We start from the raw sequence: 21284 nt of genomic DNA on the forward strand, positions 1-21284 counted from the left end.
AAGCCTTAGGTGATAGCATTATCAAGATATTTCGTTACGTTGATGATTACTTGATTTTCTGCAATAGGGAACAATTCGATTCCGCTGCTAACTCAGTAAGTGAGCAATTTAAGCTTTATGGAGGAGGATTAAAATTTACCAAGGAATTTCCTCAGCGACGCGTAATTCAGTTTCTTGACATTTCCTTGGTCTTCGAACAAAATCATGTTTGTTGGCAGTACTCCCCAAGATATTCGAAGCCGTTGCTAAACTTTCAATCCAAGCATTCCAAAGTAGTAAAAACACGGAATTGCCATGTCGTGCCTTAAGTCTTCTCTCACCAGATTCTGCATGCACAAAATGAGCACCAGTTTTAAAGCGCAGGTCCGGCGCCTATAGGAAGCAGGTTATCCTAGTGTAGCAGTGGCCACTGTGGTTGAGCGCCTAAAGAAGTCGGTTTCGAGAGGGACGGACGTGATTACACAAAGCAGTAATAGCAAAAAAAAAAAAGAGTAGGGGCTATTCCGTATATTCATTCAGTGTCGCACAGGCTTAAAAAAGTTGCAATTAGATATGATGTTAATGTTGCTTTCACTGCTCCCAATAAGCTAGGTAAGATATGCGCTGCCGTACAGAGAAAGAAAGAGCACGTAAAAGGCGAAAAGCGAACAGATATTTGTCAAGTGAAGCACAATAAGAACAACAGTTTTACTGACGGTCGTATGGGTGCGGTTTATGATATTCCCCTTAGCTGTGGCCAATTCTACGTAGGGCAAACGGGACGGTGCATCAATCAGAGGCTACTAATGGAACATAAAAGGTCTTTAACCGGTGGATCGCCTTCTAATCTTTCGCTACATTGCGAGATTGTAACTGCGCGCCAGAGTTAGATGAATGCGCGATATTGTACAGGCATCAGAATGAAGATACGCGTCTTATGGTAGAGGCATGGCATATCTATAATGGTGGAAGTGCGTGCGTGAGTCAGCCTTCAATTACTTTACATACGGAAGAGATTAAGTGCCTAACAGTTATCTCTCACGTAGACCGGCACGTGTACCAGACTGACACGTGGTGTTACTTTTCCTGAGCTTGCGCAGATGAGTTTTGTGTCTTCTTTCGTTTTTCGCCTCAGTGCTCCCTTCAGTTAATAGTCGGCGTTCGTGTTGTCCACTTCTCTACTTTTCTGTCCTGACTGCATGCCTCACTTCTTTTTTTGCATAATGAATCCTTACCAACTAGCTCAGGTTTCTGTCGTTCTAAGTGGACAGCGAAATTTCATGAAGTGGGCTGAGTAACGCCTCCGAACTTTCATCACTGAGAGTAGCTTTAACTGCTCGCTAAGAAACTGTATGACATTGGAACTGCCATCTGTGGGCGAGAAAGATAACTTTTCAAGCAACAGAAGAATCTGCTTACATATGTCTTTATTATAGGATTCAGGACTCTGAGAGAAGTAGGCACTGCTATTCTCAATGCTCTCGAGTAGCTCCATCACCGATTTCTTACTATTTGCTACAGTTGGAACGGGGGCCTTTAGTTATAGGCGTCCTTGCGAAGTAAACTGTCATGCCAAGGTCGGCTTTTAGTGCGATTGAATATTTGATGCATGGAGCGTCATCTTCAGTGATGTGCAGTAAAATTAGTCGTTCCTTCCGTTCAATAGCGTGCCAGAACGTACACTTTTAGCTTGTTATAACTTGCTTCAGGTCTTCTAGGTTTAGAATCTTATCCGCTTCCTTCTCTTTGCGGAATGCTTCAGCAGACGTTTCACACGTTTTCTTCAAAGAAGCAGCCTCAAGACGCATACGCTTGGAATCAGGATCCTCCCTCGAGGTGCTTGGCTTCGAAAGATAAGGTGGACATTGAGGAAACTTTGAGGGGCCTGCGCCTGGGGCGAAGACGCAGGTGTGAGAGTGATGCAGTGACGGTGTGCGCTGTAAGGTCGTCGTGGTGAGAGACCTCCCGCACGATACCGGCCTCAATGAAGTGAAGTTCACGAATCTAGAAGGAAGCTAAAAGTTGTTCTAAATTTTATTCGAACATTCTTCATTTAAAGGCACTTTCTGTAATTAAGCAATTAACCTTCCCGTATTTTTCGAAAGTAACTACTTAAAGAAGTTCTGAACATCTTACCCTGGAGTGCGGTGATACAATGAAGTCTGCCCGTGGTATCGCCCTATTCCAGGCACTCTGGGCTTCTTCATCTTGCGGAAACTTGAAGACATGATTTTTCTCCTCCGATTTGTAATTGCTCCGGCATTGGGCACGCAGCACTTATTAGGCATATCTTGGCATGGCACTCCACATTCCGGGGCAATGAAGACTCGCAGTACACACAATCGCAAGCAGAGCACAAGTGTTGAGACGGCATGCACTGGTCACGTCTAGAAAAAATGTGCGCTGGGAAGCATGCGGCAGCATGGCCGAGCATGCCGGGACTTGTTCAACCGCGAAGCTATTCGAGGAGCGGCAGGGCTCCTGGAACTAATCGAATTGTCGCCGCCGTCGCCGCCTCACTCTTCTCCGAATAGCCGGGATTAACCACTGTATATCTTCCGCGCGTCATTTTCAACACGTGTGCACCGCTAGTAGCTTCGCAGCGCGCTGCACGGAACTTCTATGTCGGCCTCTACTGCGTGACATGGATCAGGGGGGAAGGAACAGCTAGAAGGCCTTAAGTTCTCTAGAGGATGTTGGCAGCGCCGTTGCGGTGACTCTCGCCGCTATCGTCCCTTCCGCCCTCGCCGTCCCTTCTCCCGTGGCGCGGCGCTGCCGTGGTGCCGGCGGCGGGCGCTCCTTGCCGCAGGCCCCGCACAAGTTCAAAAAGGGCCAAAGAGGGCGAACCGCGCGCCGCTGCTAATAAAACAAGCATAGTAGAAGCACTCAAGGGATTCCCGGGTTAGTATCAATGTCTCCGGCTAGAGACGCCGTAATAAGCACATTTTTTCTTACAATCTTTCTGCTACAATTACCGAAGCATTTTTATTACGTAAAGAAGAGTACAAAATTGCTAATCATTGCTAATCATACATTCATTGCTAATTAGATGTTGTACTCTTTATCAGTAAGTTTATTGTTTTTCGTCATTATAAACGCAAATAGCTTCAGCATCATCATTCTTCCACTTGACTGCTGGCCTGGATTTAAAATTTTTACAGGTATTTTCGAGCGCAAGGCGGCACGGATTCATTCGTTCGTACACTTACGCTGGTTGCTTTTTTGTTGCTAAAACTAATATATTGCGCTTCGATGACTCGCGTTATTTAACTTGGGGTAAAGTGACGTGCTTGCAGACGGACATGTAAACCCGAAAGCTACGTTTCGGACGTGAGCCATGCATCTGCATCGAAAGGGGAACCTGCGAATGAGGACAGCAGTACCGGTGAGTCGTTTAATATCGCTGCATGAATCCTTATGTAATATTGCTCTGGTGAACTTACAGGCGGAGACAAGTTAACGAACTAGATGCTGCATTAAATATGGGCAGTCAGGACACTCCGTTGCTGCTTCCGAAACAAACTTTTAGTTGCGAGGCCATCATTATGGACACATTCACAAAAGAGAAAACGATATCGGAACGCGCGTCACATTTTTTATCTCGTTGTAGCCGTAGCCATGGGTCACTGAGTAGCCTTATCAATATATTTTTTTTCGAGTCCGCCTGCAAGTTCTTTCGTCCACAAAACCGAATAAACCTTTGATAAACCGAAGCAAAAGTACTGAATTTAATGTATTAAACAGTTGCACGTATGATAATTCACCCATATTTCGTATCTGTTAGTTCCAAATGTTCTTGCTGTTCAGTTTGGTTTACCTGAGCACATTTATTTTTATGGTAGTGAAGCGGTGCATCACGTTCACGCAGAAAAAGAATGCATCATTTCTAATAGCTTCATGTCTTTCATGCATTTGCTTGTGAAACCAGCAGTGTGATCGCTTCTAGTGTATAAATGAGCACACAAATGTTCTCATTTGTGATCTTAATAATGCGTAAGCTGCTGGCATGCATTGTAGTTAGGCAGACATGAATTTTATGGAGAGTAGCAATATATATTTACCATGCTGCTAAGCACCCTAGAACAGTGTACATTTGCATGTGTTCTGTAGTCAGAAATCATTACAATGTATATGTCACACCTTTTCACATTTCATATTGCAAAATTGTGCTTATTCAATTTCTGATGCAGCCAAAATTTCTGTTCCAGACATGCAGTAGTGAGGACGGCGCCAGTATAAAGCAACACACTCCACGCACTAGAAGCTGCTGCCTGCTACAACAAGGTCATTGTGTGGACTTTGGCTGCTACTACAAGGTAAACAACACCTGGCTCAGAAATAAATTTCTTTGATTTATACTGTATTGACTTGCTAGTCTTGAGATACATGTCATTTGTTTGTGGCAGATGATTTCAACGTTTGTTTGTATTTACAGTTAAGCATAATTGGTTCGAACATAAAAGAAAACACTACATGAGTTTGGAGAATCTCTGCTGTATCTCATGTGTGACTGTTCTGCCCCAACAGAGTCTGTGCCAAGCACATCTTGGTCATCACAGGATCCCCCATCTACACTAAGAGCAAGAGCTGGAGCCGAATTGGCAAGGCTTTATACCACAAACAGAGAAGTCGTTCCAGAAGTATTTGGATGAGATATAAAGTCTACGGAAGACTCTGTCAAGAGTGAATAGAGCCTCTGCCAACCTTCCACCGGCACGGATATTGGCCGAGTAGTCCGAGTACCTCAACAACAAAAATTATTTGTCTTCAGATGTACATGCAACCTCCGAACAGCACAGGCGACGCTGGCCAAAAGAGTTCCGTCAGCTTACCCTTCCTTAAAGAGCTTCCTGGCCTTGTCAAATACAATTTGTGCCAAGTGTAATTTTTTTTCAATGAATGCAAGCTTTTTCATTCCACATTCTTGTTAGAGATCAATCCTCTTCCTTATCCAAACATTCATGGTCACCCGATTCTTTGCTCATACTTAATACCAGTCCCTGTGTAGTAGCATAACATATCTGTAGCAGTATTTTCTAGTGTACGATGCCATCTGCAATTCCTCTCCTGAAATAGCTGATGCGGCATTGGCGTGTGTCTCGCATTAACCTTTGCACCGTGTGCTATGTAGCATTAAATTTTTCTTAATGTTTTTGGCTTTAGCTTTCGGTGCTTGCAAGGTATAGTGGCTTCTTTCTTGAATGCAAGCTTTCTCATTCCCATATTTAATTCCTAGTCTCGTTCAGGATTGCTATTCTTGCTCGACAGCCTGTGTTCTTACGCAAGCAAGTCGGTTTCGAGAGGGACGGACGTGATTACACAAAGCAGTAATAGCAAAAAAAAAAGAGTAGGGGCTATTCCGTATATTCATTCAGTGTCGCACAGGCTTAAAAAAGTTGCAATTAGATATGATGTTAATGTTGCTTTCACTGCTCCCAATAAGCTAGGTAAGATATGCGCTGCCGTACAGAGAAAGAAGGAGCAGGTAAAAGGCGAAAAGCGAACAGATATTTGTCAAGTGAAGCACAATAAGAACAACAGTTTTTCTAACTGTCGTATGGGTGCGGTTTATAATATTCCCCTTAGCTGTGGCCAATTCTACGTAGGGCAAACGGGACGGTGCATCAATCAGAGGCTAATGGAACATAAAAGGTCGTTAAGCGGTGGATCGCCTTCTAATCTTTCGCTACATTGCCGAGATTGTAACTGCGCGCCAGAGTTAGATGAATGCGCGATATTGTACAGGCATCAGAATGAACATACGCGTCTTATGGTAGAGGCATGGCATATCTATAATGGTGGAAGTGCGTGCGTGAGTCAGCCTTCAATTACTTTACATAAGCAAGAGATTAAGTGCCTTAACAGTTATCTCTCACGTAGACCGGCACGTGTACCCGACTGACACGTGGTGCTACCATTCCTGAGCTTGCTCAGATGAGTTTCGTGTCTTCTTTCGTTTTTCGCCTCAGTGCTCCCTTCAGTTAATAGTCGGCGTTCGTGTTGTCCACTTCTCTACTCTTGTGTCCGGTCTGCACGCCTCACTTCGTTTTTGCATAATGAATCCTTACCAACTAGCTCAGCTTTCTGTCGTTTTAAGTGGACAGCGAAATTTCATGAAGTGGGCTGAGTAACGCCTCCGAACTTTCATCACTGAAAGTAGCTTTAGCTGCTCGCTAAGAAACTGTATGACATTGGAACTGCCATCTGTGGGCGAGAAAGATAACTTTTCAAGCAGCAGAAGAATCTGCTTGCATATGTCTTCATTAGAGGATTCAGGACTTTGAGAGAAGTAGGCTCTGCTATTCTCAATGCTCTCGAGTAGCGCCGTCACCGTTTTCTTGCCATTTGCTACAGTTGGAACGGGAGCCTTTCGTCATCGGCGTCCTTGCGGAGTAAACTGTCATGCCAAGGTCGGCTTTTACTGTAATTGAATATTTGATTCACGGAGCGTCATCTTCAGTGATGTGCAGTATGCCGTGTACGCTTCATTGAAAAAGTTCACCCGTTCAAGATGCAGGGACGCACTGACAGAGAAAAGGTTGACATCGGTCTCAGACACGGATGGACGATACGACCTCGTGAAACAACTTGACAGGGGAGGACTTGTCTATCCAGCTATATTTGGCGTCAACGTTGTCGCACACAACTACGTGGTTGTGAAGCAACTATCAGCGAAAGAGGAATTTATTAATCTGCCAAACCAACGTCGTTTAGTCATTGACCTCACGCTTGACCTGCTCGTCAGTGATGATTCCTCAGAGTTCGACGCCTGCGAGGATGGACACAAATGTGAATTTGTGTTAAGGCACCTTTTGTGGTGTAGCACGAATATTTTATTGAAGAACCACTGCTGCAAGATGAATGACAAAATATTGGATGCCAATGCTAAGGCAAGGAAGAGAAAAGCTGGAACTCTGCGCAATAAGGCAGCTGTTTCCTTGTAAATATCTGTACGAATGTTTTATATCCCGTTTCTATACTTATTTGAGCTGTAATTTAGTGGACTGCGGTAATTAGTGCGTCGAAAGCGAAATTATTTCTTTAAGCATAATTTAGATTGGAATAAGTACATGTGCTAAAAATCCCTGGCGTCGGACAGGCCGCCATCGGAATATGAACCTGGCAACGTTTAACGCTAGAACGTAGTCTAGTGAGGCGAGTCTAGCAGTCCTATTGGAGGAATTAGAGGGCAGTAAATGGGATATAATAGGGCTTAGTGAAGTTAGGAGGCCAAAAGAAGCATATACAGTGCTAAAAAGCGGGCACGTCCTGTGCTACCGGGGCTTAGCGGAGAGACGAGAATTAGGAGTCAGATTCCTGATTAATAAGAATATAGCTGGTAACATACAGGGATTCTATAGCATTAACGAGAGGGTGGCAGGTCTTGTTGTGAAACTTAATAAGAGGTACAAAATGAAGGTTGTACAGGTCTACGCCCCTACATCCAGTCATGATGACCAGGAAGTCGGAAGCTTCTATGAACACGTGGAATCGGCGATAGGTAAAGCCAAAACAAAATACACTATACTGATGGGCGACTTCAATGCCAAAGTAGGCAACAAGCAGGCTGGAGATAAGGCAGTGGGGGAATATGGCATAGGTACTAGGAATAGCAGGGGAGAGTTATTAGTAGAGTTTGCGGAACAGAATAATATGCGGATAATGAATACCTTCTTGCGCAAGCGGGATAGCCGAAAGTGGACGTGGAGGAGCCCGAACGGCGAGACTAGCAATGAAATAAACTTCAAACTCTGCGCTAACCCTGGCATCATACAAGATGTAGACGTGCTCAGCAAGGTGCGCTGCAGTGACCATAGGATGGTAAGAACTCGAATTAGCCTAGACCTGAGGAGGGAACGGAAGAAACTGGTACATAAGAAGCCGATCAATGAGTTAGCGGTAAAAGGGAAAATAGAGGAATTCCAGATCAAGCTACAGAACAGGTATTCGGCGTTAACTCAGGAAGAGGACCTTAGTGTTGAAGCAATGAACGACAATCTTGCAGGCACCATTAAGGAGTGTGCAATAGAAGTCGGTGGTAACTCCGTTAGACAGGATACCAGTAAGCTATCACAGGAGACGAAAGATCTGATCAAGAAACGCCAATGTATGAAAGCCTCTAACCCTACAGCTAGAATAAAACTGGCAGAACTTTCGAAGTTAATCAACAAGCGTAAGACAGCTGACATAAGTATAATATGAATAGAATTGAACATGCTCTCAGGAACGGAGGAAGCCTAAAAGCAGTGAAGAAGAAACTAGGAATTGGAAAGAATCAGATGTATGCGGTAAGGGACAAAGCCAGCAATATCATTACTAATGTGGATGAGATAGTTCAAGTGGCTGAGGAGTTCTATAGAGATTTATACAGTACCAGCGGTACCCACGACGATAATGGAAGAGATAATAGTCTAGAGGAATTCGAAATCCCACAGGCAACGCCGGAAGAAGTAAAGAAAGCCTTGGGAGCTATGCAAAGGGGGAAGGCAGCTGGGGAGGATAAGGTAACAGCAGACTTCTTGAAGGATGGTGGGCAGATTGTTCTAGAGAAACTGGCCTCCCTGCATACGCAATGCCTCATGACTTCGAGCGTACCGGAATCTTGGGAAAACGCTAACATAATCCTAATCCATAAGAAAGGGGACGCCAAGGACTTGAAAAATTATAGACCGATCAGCTTACTGTCCGTTGCCTACAAAGTATTTGCTAAGGTAATTGCAAATAGAATCAGGAACACCTTAGACTTCCGTCAACCAAAGGACCAGGCAGGATTCCGTAAAGGCTACTCAACAATAGACCATATTCACACTATCAATCAGGTGATAGAAAAATGTGCGGAATATAACCAACCTTTATATATAGCTTTCATTGATTACGAGAAAGCGTTTCATTCAGTTGAAACCTCAGCAGTCATGGATGCATTGGGGAATCAGGGTGTAGACGAGCCGTATGTAAAAATACTGAAAGATGTATATAGCGGCTCCACAGCCACCGCAGTCCTCCATAAAAAAAGCAACAAAATCTCAATAACGAAAGGCGTCACGCAGGGAGATACGATCTCTCCAATGCTATTCACAGCGTGTTTACAGTAGGTATTCAGATACCTAGATTGGGAAGAACTGGGGATAAGAGTTCATGGAGAATACCTTAGTAATTTGCGATTCGCTGATGATATTGCCTTGCTTAGTAACTCAGGGGACCAACTGCAATGCATGCTCACTGACCTCGAGAGGCAAAGCCGAACGGTGGGTCTAAAAATTAATCTGCCGAAAACTAAAGTAATGTTCACCAGTCTCGGAAGAGAACAGCAGTTTACGATAGGTAGTGAGGCACTGGAAGTGGTAAGGAAATACATCTACTTAGGACAGGTAGTGACTGCGGATCCGGATCATGAGACTGAAATAATCAGAAGAATAAGAATGGGCTGGGGTGCCTTTGGCAGGCATTCTCAGATCATGAACAGCAGGTTGTCATTATCCCTCAAGAGAAAAATTTATAACAGCTGTGTCTTACCAGTACTCACGCACGGGGCAGAAACCTGGAGGCTTACGAAATGGGCTCTACCTAAATTGAGGACGACGCAACGAGCTATGGAAAGAAGAATGATAGGTGTAACGGTAAGGGATAAGAATAGAACAGATTGGGTGAGAGAACAAACGCGAGTTTATTTATTTTATTTAGAAATACTGTCAACCCTCAGTTGAGGGTCATAACAGGGAGGGATGTACATATACGGTCATACAAGACAGCCAGATACAGAAGAAATATGCACATGCACTACAGTGTCCTACGGATACAATACAAGATACGATATACAGACTGTAAGACATGTATTCAAATGTTCAACCAGCTGCCGTACGCACACAAACAAAAAAAAAAGGAAAAATGTAAAAAAAAAAGAAAAATATTTATTTAGAAATGATATCTTAGTTGAAATCAAGAAAAAGAAATGGGCATCGGCAGGATTAATGAGGAGGAAAGATAACCGATGGTCGTTAAGAGTTACGGAATGAATTCCAAGGGAAGGGAAGCGTAGCAGAGGGCGGCAGAAAGTTAGGTGGGCAGATGAGATCAAGAAGTTTGCAGGGACAACATGGCCACAATTATAACATGACCGGGGTAGTTGGAGAAGCATGGAAGAGGCCTTTGCCCTGCAGTGGGCGTAACCAGGCTGCTGCTGCTGATGATGATGAAGTACATGTGTGCCCAATAAACTTGTTCGTACGTAATTGTGAAGCTAATAGAGTGTGCTATATTCATCATTGCCGTGGCATAAAAACCATAGGTACAAAAATACAGAAAGAAAGGTTTTATGGATTCAATTTATTTGAAGTAGTAGGTATGAAGTATGGGCTATAATGAATAATAATAATTATAATGCACACAAAGCGTACGTTACAAAGATGACAAAGCGCGATGCTATAAAAAACTGCTGGCATCAATACCTGCACAAACTCTACAAACTGTTTTGTAACTGTGCCTCTAAATGAATGCTTTGTAAGGTGTCTGCCGCTCAATCCGCAGTTTCGACTGAAGAAAAAGAGTGGAGTGGTCAATAAAAGCATACTGCTGCTCCCTTCATTCTACCCGTATCCCCGAACGTGCCGCCGGCCTCTTCTCCGTGATGTGACTCGCCGAGCACTCAGCCCTTCTTGTCTACGAGGTGTTGGCGCTGCGCGCAGGAAGGGTGCAAGAGGATACGCGAGAACACGTGATCCAGCTTTGGACGACAATGGGAGAGCAAGACTCGCGCCACGCGTGAAAGATGGAAGCAGGAGCACGCACAGCTAGAGCAGCGCGCGGATGATTACCTTGGTTACGGCGAGGCCGACGATGATGGCCAAAGAGCTGCGCTCTAAAGAAGAGCATGAAAGATACCCAGATGGAAAAGGAGCTGGTGCTGACATGTTTCAACTAAAAGAAAGCCGAAGAGAAATTCCGAAGAGAAATTGGCGACAAAGTAGAATGAAGAGAGAGAGACAGAAGAAAGGGGAAACGCACGGAGGTTAACCAGATTGGAAAATCCGATTTGCTACCCTTCTCTGGGGAGAGAGGGCAGGGGAGGTAAAGTGATAGCATAGTAGATATAAAAAAAGAAAGCAACATAGACATACAAGCACAGTCGGTCACTGTCGCGGCTAACCGCCAACGTACAGCACAGTAGCACTTGCAGCACTATAAACATCGGTTCAGGCTACAGCCGCTTACGCAATTGTGTTGCCCTTTAAAACTGCAACAGTGCCCTCACCGTCCTCCGCTGCGATGGCTCGTGATGTCGTCATTCTAAAATAAGTTTCTCTGTTAGAGGTCTTTGGTCAAAACGCGCTATCGCGATTGCGATCGAGCGATCGTCTCTGTAAATTGTAGCGAGGACAGTCACAGAGAAGGTGTTGAAGAGTCTCCTCGCTACCACAGTCATCACACGAGGCGTCGTCGGCCCATCCGATTCGGTATGCAAAAGACTTAGTGAAGGCCACCCCGAGCCATATTCGACAAAGCACGATAGTTTTGCGACGATGGAGTCCCGCTGGAATGCAGAGGCGTAGACGGGAGTCTGGAACTGAGGTTAAACAGTGCGAAGAAGACAAGGACACAACGAAACAAAAACCACAGACAAGGGCTTGCTTGTGGTATTTGTTTTCTTGTGTCCTTGACATTTTCGCGCTGTTTAACCTCAGTTCTAAGTATGATCCAACTAGCCCTCATCAAGATCTTACTAATGAGAGTCTAGCTTGTGCAGCCGGTTGTTTTGAAAACTTCCTGTGTTCCACAAGGAGAACATGACATCACGGGTGAGCATTCGAAGTTTTCTAGCGGCATCTGTCCTTGATAACGGTATCGGCTCCTCTTTATCGCCTTGGAGAGCCAACCGAGCAGCGTTATCGGTGTGTTCGTTCCCTATGACGAAGCAGTGACTTGAAAGTCACTGAAATGTCACGTGGTGTCCTTTCGCGGTCAAGGTATGGATTAGTTCTTTAAGCTCGAATACCAGTTGTTCGTGTGGTCCACGCCGCAGGGCTGATAGCAAAGACTACAGTGCTGCCTTCGAGTCACTGAATACTGACCATCTTCAAGGTTCTTGGCTGACGAGACGAAGTGCAGCGCGAAGAGCTGCAAGTTCCGCAGCCATTGGTGTCGTTGGGTGACACTTCTTGAAACTGATGGTGGTGGCTTTCGCTGTCAAAACCACGGCTCCAGAGAAACACTGGAGAGTTGCCGATCCATCAGTATAAATATGCACGTGGTCGGCGTACCTCTCGTGCAAAAGGAGCAGAGTTAGTTGTTTAAGAGCAGGTGAAGACAGCTCAGATTTTTTCCTGATTCCTAGTACGGTGAGGTGCACTGCAGGTCGAACCAAACACCATGGATGAATTGATGGCTTAGTTGCGGGGTTGAAGCCTGATGGAAGGTTCAGTAAAGTGTAAAGTGCAAAGTAAAGCAGCGAGGGTAGTCTTTTCTTGTGTGTCTTCACTCTGCCAGTGTCAGTGCGCTGCTTCACCAGCAAGGTATGCTGATGGAAGGCGGGTGTAATAATCCGAAATCGTAGTACAAAATGACGCCTGTGGCCTTTCTGAAGGTAGTGTTGCCAGATGATGGAAACGGGCGGGGGCAAAGTGCCTAATGTGCACTCTCAACACTTCCACCGCAATGTGTGTTTGTATGGGTTGGTCCGGAGCGATTGCAATAGTCGCCACTGTCGATGTGCATTTTGGCAAACCAAGACAAATCCTGAGAGCCCGAGCTTGAATAGAATGAATAGAAGTGGAATGAATTTAATTTATAAAGGTTAGGGAGAGAAAGATATAATTCACTCATACAGACCGTTGACCATTACATCGGTAACATACAGGTTAGCTATGCAGGCAATTACAGCTGCAAGCATGGGCAGACAATAATGGCATTTTGGGAGAACTTCAGAGTAGCTTCAGAATAGGTAGGCGTCTGGATAATAACTTATTGTTCCTTACTCATTCTATTGAAATATCCAGTGTAGAAAGGAGACCATTACATGTGACCTTTTTAGACACTACCGGAGCGTATGACAACGTGGACAGCAACATTTTGTGGGATATTCTGGAAGGGAAAGGCTCGGGCGATGTTTGTATACAGCTTTTTAGAGAGATTTATCTAGAAAATACCGTTTGCTTTGACTGGGCAAGGATGAGGAGCGGGAAGGTAGCATATATCAACAAGGAACTGAGGCAGGGGTGCCCTAATTATCCCCACTGTCGCTCATGATGTGCATAGTGAGGATGGAAAGGGTGCTACAGGAAAGTAGTATCGGGTTTAATCTCTCATACAAACAGGTGGGTACAGTAGCAGAGCAGCAGCTTCCAGGTTTGTTTTATGCGGACGACATTGTGTTGCTTGCTAACAAGCGAAGTGATATGCAACGTCTGGTTAACATCTGTGGAGAGGAAAGCGATAATTTAGGTCTGAAGTTTAGCGTCAAAACATAATGTGTTATGGTATCCGATGAAAACAGTGGACAAACAATGTCTATTCATGGCCAGGAAATACGTCGGGTGAAAGAATATTAATACCTTGGCATGTGAATAAACGAAGTCGATAGATATCTGCAAACGCAAGAAAAACAATAACAGCAAAGAGGAAGAGAAATGCGGCTATAATGAAACACAGAGCACTATTGGGATACAATTGGTACGCGGTGCTCCAGGGTAAATGCAAAGATGTAATGGTTCCAGGACTTACTTTTGGAAATGCGGTTGTTTGCCTTAAATCAGGGGTACAATCGGGACTCGATGGGAACCAAAGGTCAGTGGGACGCCTCTCATTGGGCGCTCACGGGAAGACTGCAAATGAAGCTGTGCAGGGTGATATGGGCTGGACTAGTTTTGAAGTGAGCGAAGCTCGCAGTAAAATTGATTATGAAGAAGGCCTGAGGAATAAGGAAGAAAGTAAATGGGCTGGGAGAGTGTTCAGGTATTTATACAGGAAAAATATTGAGTCACAGTAGAGGAAAAGAACGAGGAAGCTTACCAGCAAGTATGCGACCTGTATGGTGGGCAACACGGGAACAAGGATCGTGAAGAGAGGCCATAGAGATGAGACAGTCTCATGGGTGGCGACAATGGAAAAGAAATCTGCCATGAGTGACTACTTAAGAGGAAAAAAACAAAACTAGGAAAGAAACAACTTATGATAACTCAAACGGAAGCTCATAACTTTTCGAAGCGAGATCGGGATGCCTGAGAATACGCACCTATAAAGCGAGATATAAAAAGGAAGAAGAAGCATGTACTTGCTGCGGTAAAGCTATGGAAACGATGGAGCGTGTTTTACTAGAATGTGGAGATATATGCCCAGCGGTCTAATTAAGAACCACTGGCCTCCTTGAAGCCCTTGGGTTCAGTGAGAGCGGGGGGAAAGTAAACACGTCCGCAGTAGGGGATTAGTGGAAGAAAAGTAGGGAAACTACAAAGAACGGACGCATGCAAAAAAAGTTCATTGAAGTGGTTTAGAAAGTTTGGTTAAGAGAATTCACCGTGGGTACTTTTGCTTTTCTATTTTTCTTCTTTTTAGCATAGGTAGGACATTAGGCAATATAATAACAAGAGCTTGATAGGAACGTGCTTCAAGCTGTCCCTTCTAGAATGGACCTTAAAGGTCGGGCTCTGTATATAAGCGCCACTTGAGAGATACATTCAGGCCCTCCCAGAACTAAATAAATAGCAACGCATCTTCCGTTTCTGAAGAAACAGCAGACCAGCGTATACGACGCGTGCACAAGGCAAGAAGTGGACGGGACGAGCGCTTGACTTACGATTGCGTCTGATCTTTATAGAAACTTCCGCAGAAAGAAAACTATTCATGCGCAACACCGCTTGGGGCAGAAAAGAGCGAAAATGGTATCATGCTGAAGGGTTGTCAAGATAATTACATTATTCTGTTAAAATCAACGATGAGGTTCGCGCTCACACATCTTCCAATGTGATATGCTTCTACAGTCTCATGCCTAGGGATGCAACATTTCCGAAAATTTTGAGCGGCAGAAGAAGAACTTGTTTCCCCACATTTTTATTCTATGATAGCTTAAAAATTTCGAGGCAAATTGAAACTCCCGGAAATATAGCTGAGATTTCTTATTGCAGCCATGAAATAAAATAATTTTTAGATACACGGCATAATTACGCAGAGAACGCGAACGCACTGCAATGAACGTCTTGTTATCTTCTACGAAAGACTGCTAATCAGGTAAGTGACATAAACGTCCCTCAGTGCCTAAGTCACTCTCTCTGGACACGCTTGCAATTCAAATCGGTCTTCCACGTTCAAATTTGATTGTGCGCAGACGACTTTCCGAACACGTGTGAGTCTGTTCGGAAGCTGGTTGATGAGCATCTCCAAACAAAGACCAGTTTCGCTCGCGAGTGGCAAATGGCGAAGGTCATCTGTCGCAGCCTAGAAGCTGCAGATGTCAGCGGCTGATTAGTGCAAAGGCCTCGCCACCGGGCTGGCGGTTCCACGTGATTCGCGGAGTCCCAGGCGCCAGTGCTGGACGGTCCTACATTCCGCTATACGTATGGAAGCTACGCTGCGTTTTCAAAACAGTAGTAGAAGGGAAACTTGGCTGAGGTGGTGGTAATTCATTTTTTCGAAAGTGCTAATCGGACGGAGACTTCTGCGAAGAAGAACGCGACACGGGCGCTGAGTCGCAATTGAAGTTTATTTCGATGAATATAGCATTTAACGACGACTTCGGTTGTGAGTCAGTGCCCGTGTCGTGTTCTTGGTTGCCCACGTCCTTGTCCGTTTAGCACTGTTAGTTTGCAAAGCATGAAGTTTTCAAAACAAAACTGAAAGCATTTAATGAATGCACTTGAAAGCTGCATCTGCCGCCTTCATATCGTCATCCTCGCTTATAGAATTGTAAGCAGCAAGTAGCAAGTATAACTGCGTTGGAAATTTTGATGGTTTCGTACCACTTTCTTTGTGTTGGAAAAAACGGGGAAAATAGTTTTTTTTTTCAAATCCTTTCGTTAATTTGTTCCCAGCCCTTACAGTTCGTGCTACGTTGTTCCTTCTCCGATAGAGCTAATTAAGATTAGGGAGCATGGGAAAGCAACGGCACTCTTTACATTGCAGCGCCAAATTTCCAATTGTGCCCACCGGGATCAATTTCATGTGCTCGCGCAAGCTGTCATCATTACAACCTCCCGCCTGAACTATATATGCAGAAAAATCATGTCACTGAAACTGTCTCACCTTGACAACGGGTTCAGTCTGTCCCAAGCGGCGTTGCGCGCGCTGTATGTTTTTTGTTTTTTTCTGTGGAAGTTTCTTAAAGAATAGACTTCGTCGTGAGTCCCGTCCCTTGCTGTAGGCGTAAGTTATTCAGAAGTCTGCACCAACTCGCCTGGCGAGAAACTACCTCCAACCCCGAGCCCGTTTTCCGCGGTTCCACAATCGGCCCGGGGCGAGATCGGAGACGTACCGTAGTGCTCGGGGTTCTCGAGCAGGCGCACGTGGAGGAACGTCTCCCTGGCCCAGGCGAGGCAACCGCTCAGGTCCGGGCGCGGCAGCGAGCCCAGCACGAGCTCGGCGTTCAGGTGCTCGGCCAGGCCCGCACGCAGCAGGCTGCTCTCGAGCACTGCGCCCTGGCGCGGCGCCTCGTATGCGGCCTGCGACAGCGCCGCTGCTGCGTGCACCTGCCTCTGTGCCGAGGCACTGCCGTAAGCGCGGTGCCGCTCGATGTCGTGTGCAGGAAATATCTGTCGCGTACAACCCCTGACGCAGACGCGGTTGACTTTTGCCATTCGTTCTACTTGCTGATGCGCTAGTCGGTTCGGTGTATGTGGTAAATTAATGACATGAACAGCTTTCTCTGGCGTAGAAGGGCACGTGTCGCACTACTGCGCCGCCCGGGAAGGTTCAACAACGCTTTTCCGGAACAGTTACTGAATCGGCGTAACTTCAACGTGCGGCAGTCTCGCATTTACCCAAACGCGGAAGGAAAAGTAGAAAAATAGGTCGAATTTAGCACTCGGCGGTGCACGGTTAATATTTTGGTGTTGTAAATGCTTATGTTTTGGCTTCCCCATATTAAACGAAGGCGCGCGAGAAAGTGGAAAGCTTTATTCGGGAGCACTCTGCCATGCGCGTGCTTTGCCACCCCTTCGTTACCGCAGAAATTTGTCCGCGAGTATGCTGCACTTGCGCCGCATTGACCATTGTTACAGTGTTGGAATTACCAACCGCCGTATTATGATTCCAATTTATATCCTGTGCTATTTATCCCTAACTACAACCGTGTTCGCGCCTCCGCCACTCTGAGCACAGACGTTGTCACCTTTTGCAATACTATTACGCTGTTACTGTATAATTATAATAATTATAATGTGCATGAACCTTCATTTAAGTGTAGTCGAGCTGGTTGCGACCGTCGTCAAAGACCTACTTTTCGCGTCCCCTGCAGTACGAAAGCCTCTGCCAGCGATCTCCAATTATCCCTGTCTTGCGTTAGCTGATTTCAACCTGCGAATTTCCTCATTTCAATCCCCACCAAATATTATGCCGTCCTCGCCTGCGCTTCCCTTCCCTTGGCGCCCATGCTGTAAATGTTATAATACACCGGTTGTCTGTCCTAAGCATCACATCCCAGCGCCATTTTTTTTAAATCTTAAGCTATCGTCTATCCCCGCTTGCTCTCTGATCCGCATGCCGCTCTCTTTCCATCTCTTTGTGTTACGCCTAACATTTCTCACTCTATCACTCTATGCGCGGTCCTTACCCTGTTCTCGAGCTTTATTGCTAGCCTCCAACTTTCTACCCCGTATGTTAGCAAAGGTAGAAAACCCTCATTGTACATTTTTCTTTTCAGCGAGAGTGGTATGGTGTTGCATGATGATTGCAAGTAAATAGTTACAGTTGCGTCCCAGCTGCAATCGCAGTATTTTCGCCGAGTAGCCACCTAATTGAAAGTAGCAGAATATAGTATTGTTATTTATAATGTTGTGATGTATGTGTTGTAATATGTATCATGTAAGTTGTAGTATGCAGTATCGTGATGCATTCTACGGCTATGCATTGCTGCTTTATGTTTCAAATGATGGTTGTTAGGTAAGATTTTTGTATTATATTTATGTTTAATGGCACGCTGTGAATTGTAAATCTATGTATTAGCTATACAGTGCTGCTTTATGTAAGCAATGATGGGTTTTGTGCCATATTTGTACCCCACCCCTGTAACGGCCCAACCGGCCAACATCACCTGCAAATAAATGAAATAAAATAATGAAGATTGCTCTGCCAGGGCATTCCTCATTTTAAACATACACCGAAGCGCATCACTAGCTATCGTTTCCTTTCATTGCAAAGAAAGGGCATTCGAAAGGCTAAAGGGAAGACAAAAGAGCATCAGACTCGTATGGTACAGATACTCCAACGCCTTGAGAGCGAAGTTAACGTACGTTAACCCATAGTCAAGCTGTCTGGTACTTCGGGCTCAAATCCTTCTTCCGTAATTAGTCATATCATAAGAAGCCAACAAACACTGACGCCAAGGACAATGTAAGGGAAAAAACTTGTGCTTAATAAAATAAATAAAGAAACGATAAATAAATGCAAATGAAACTGGATGAAAAAACAACCTGCCACAAGTGGGGGACGATCCTACAATCTTCGCTTTTCGGGTGCGTTGCTCTAACAATTCAACTACCGCGGCGCCGTTTCCCCATCCACTTTCTTGGGTATTAATGTGTCCTAGTAAAAAACCCCTGGGAGCGTTAGCCAGCGCCACAACTGGCAGACCTTGGCAGCGGATGTGGAACATCCTTTCTGCCGCAGGCGTCACGAGGACGTGACCAATTGCGCGGACGCTTACTCGTGCGGTCCCTTATTCAATTGAGCTGCCATGCTCCCATATTCAGGCAGTTGTCTTTCGCCTGCCTTTGGCTCCAATCGCCGTCAACTGCTCGCTACGTGAACTTCGGACACGTGAGCTTCGGCTGCGTAGAGCATGGCACGCGAAATGCGAAGGTTTTGGGATCGTTTCCCACCTGCGGCAAGTTGTCTTTTCATCCACTTCCATTTCCATTGTTTTATCATTTCTTTATTTAATTTATTAAGCACAAGTAATTTCGCCTATGTTGTCCTTGGTGACAGTGTTTGTTGGCTTCTGATGATATGACTAACAAGAATTTGGCCCCTCCGTTTACTCCCTTTCTTCTCGTGTATTGTATAACGTGGGTTTCGAATGCCGCATCATTGATGCCTTCAGGCAGCATGTGTGCTCCTATTGACCGGTAGCCTTCACCCAAAAAGATCGCGTTCTGGTGAGTCCTGCGGCAGAAAGGATGTTGCACGTCCGCCGCCAAGTTCTGTGAGTTGTGGCAATTGCTAATCCTCCCAGGGTTCTTCTAGGAAACGTAAATAACCGAGTGGATGGGGAAAGGGTTCCGCTGTAGCATCGCACGCGAAATGCTCAGATTGCGGGATCGTTCCCCACCCCGGCAAGTTGTTCTTTTTTTCATCCACTTTCATTTCCATTAATTCAATGTTTCTTTATTTAATTTATTAAGCACATGTAATTTCCCGTATGTTGTCCTTGGTGTCAGTGTTTGTTGGCTTCTTATGATATGACTGATAAAAATTGGGTCACTCCCTTTCTTCTGTTTTCTTCCTTAATTAGCGTCCTTGACGTTGTTCCGAGTTACAAGATGTTGTTTGTATAAGCAAAGAAAGGCGCATTTTTGCGCCACTTTAGGCGGTTATCTGCTTCCTTCCTCTAGCGTCCACACAGAGTCTATATTCCGTCAGCAGTGGTGAAATTTTCATTGAGGAAAACATTAAGCCCTTTTTTCCGAAGGAAACGTTGAGAGACAGATGTCGTCTTCCTGCGCAGAATAACGGGTTATAGTGCATCTAGCACAGACCGGCCTCTCGGCCTTCCTTAAAATTAAGCTTCCTCTCTCGGCCTCTCTCTCTACTTCAGTCTAGTGCACACGGCAACAACCTTGTGGCTATGTCACCAAGTGCTCCCTTATGCATGCAGGTGTTTTTGACCTGCCTTTGGTTCCTATCGCCATCGACCGTTCGCTGCGTGAACTTCGGACTCTGCTGGGACAGTGCGTGTTCATTTGAGCAGCGTTCATAGCGTGCGGTAGATCCTTGTGCATCTATTGACGACTGCACATCGCAAAGACGGCGCCACGTGAGTCAACACTGCGGCGCACCTGCCCTGGGCGCCTGAATGTCATCGCATCGTTGTGGTACCGTAAGTATTACAGCTGCGAAGGCCTGACTGCTTCCGTTTGGAATCTGCGGACACGGCAACACCGTCGGGACTATGTCACCGATTGCTCCATTAAGCCTGCAAGCCAGTGACAAGTAACGCGGTTTTCAGAGCGACAACGCTTTTATTGTCGTCTTGCTGTGTCCACACGTACACTTATATTTTTTAGGCTGTGTCGGTGATTGTTTTGCTTTGGATAGTCGTTTACTTGTTCTTTTAATGGACGTGGTAACAAATGCAGGTGCTAGCACTAAAGAATCGGTCAAATAATTCCTTGCAACAATAAGTTATCTTGTTGAAAGTGAAGAACGATCAATTTCGGATTTATTTATTTATTTATTTATTTATTTATTTATTTATTTATTTATTTATTTACTTATTGTTGCGTAGTTGTGACAATGCCCAAGCAAGTTAGCAGGCAGGGAGGCATTCGATTAGTAAAGTGCACGTCGAAGACTCCCCCCCCCCACCCTATTAATAGAATGAGCTTTCTAACAAAAAATGAAATTCAGCAGTGGTGATAGCAACAAGTAGAGTCGACGATTGTCTCATCAGAATGACAACGCTTGCGCCTGGCGCCTTTGAATACATGCGCCATTGCATCATCCGCAGATGCCCTCGGGGGGACCAGAATGTGCCCCAAATGCAGGTGCGCGTGTCAAAAGTAGCATGTGTGCGGCCAGTGTTTCTTTTTTTTTTGGAAAAGTCTGTTATTTTTGAAATGTGCGATCGATAGAATATTGGCAGCGCAGCTTGCACGACAGCGGAACTCCGATAGCAGTGACTGTACGAAAAGAAAAGCGTGACAGAATGCGGCATAAAACTCGGAGTTAATAGCAGGCGAGCCATAAGTTTCCCTCACATCTGCTTCAGCTGACTCAGCCAATCCGCGTGCTCCCAGTAATATCCTTCGGAGTGACCAATGGTCAAGCTGTGAAGGAAAACGACACTGCCGCGCCACTGGATCGCCCCACTCTGCCGAGCCCGCGCGCCTGCATAGCGGCCACGAAGAATCCGTCCGAGCGAGTTGCCCGGGACTACGGTTCAAAGC

At 45.4% G+C, this 21284-nt stretch overlaps 1 protein-coding gene across 4 annotated transcripts in view; it reads right to left on the reverse strand.

The window, feature by feature from the left end:
* The window catches only part of LOC126535791 (probable ATP-dependent DNA helicase HFM1), a 266705-nt gene extending 249909 nt beyond the window's left edge, over nt 1-16796 (reverse strand). For all 4 annotated transcript variants that reach the window (XM_072287418.1, XM_055073057.2, XM_072287419.1 and 1 more), the window contains exon 1: nt 16436-16796. In XM_072287418.1, the coding sequence (XP_072143519.1) occupies nt 16436-16757 (322 nt within the window). In that variant the 5' untranslated portion in view covers nt 16758-16796. The remainder of the gene's footprint in view (nt 1-16435) is intronic.
* Nucleotides 16797-21284: the final 4488 nt, after the last annotated feature.

The sequence above is a fragment of the Dermacentor andersoni genome, chromosome 3 (assembly GCF_023375885.2).
Source record: "Dermacentor andersoni chromosome 3, qqDerAnde1_hic_scaffold, whole genome shotgun sequence".
NCBI lineage: Eukaryota > Metazoa > Arthropoda > Arachnida > Ixodida > Ixodidae > Dermacentor > Dermacentor andersoni.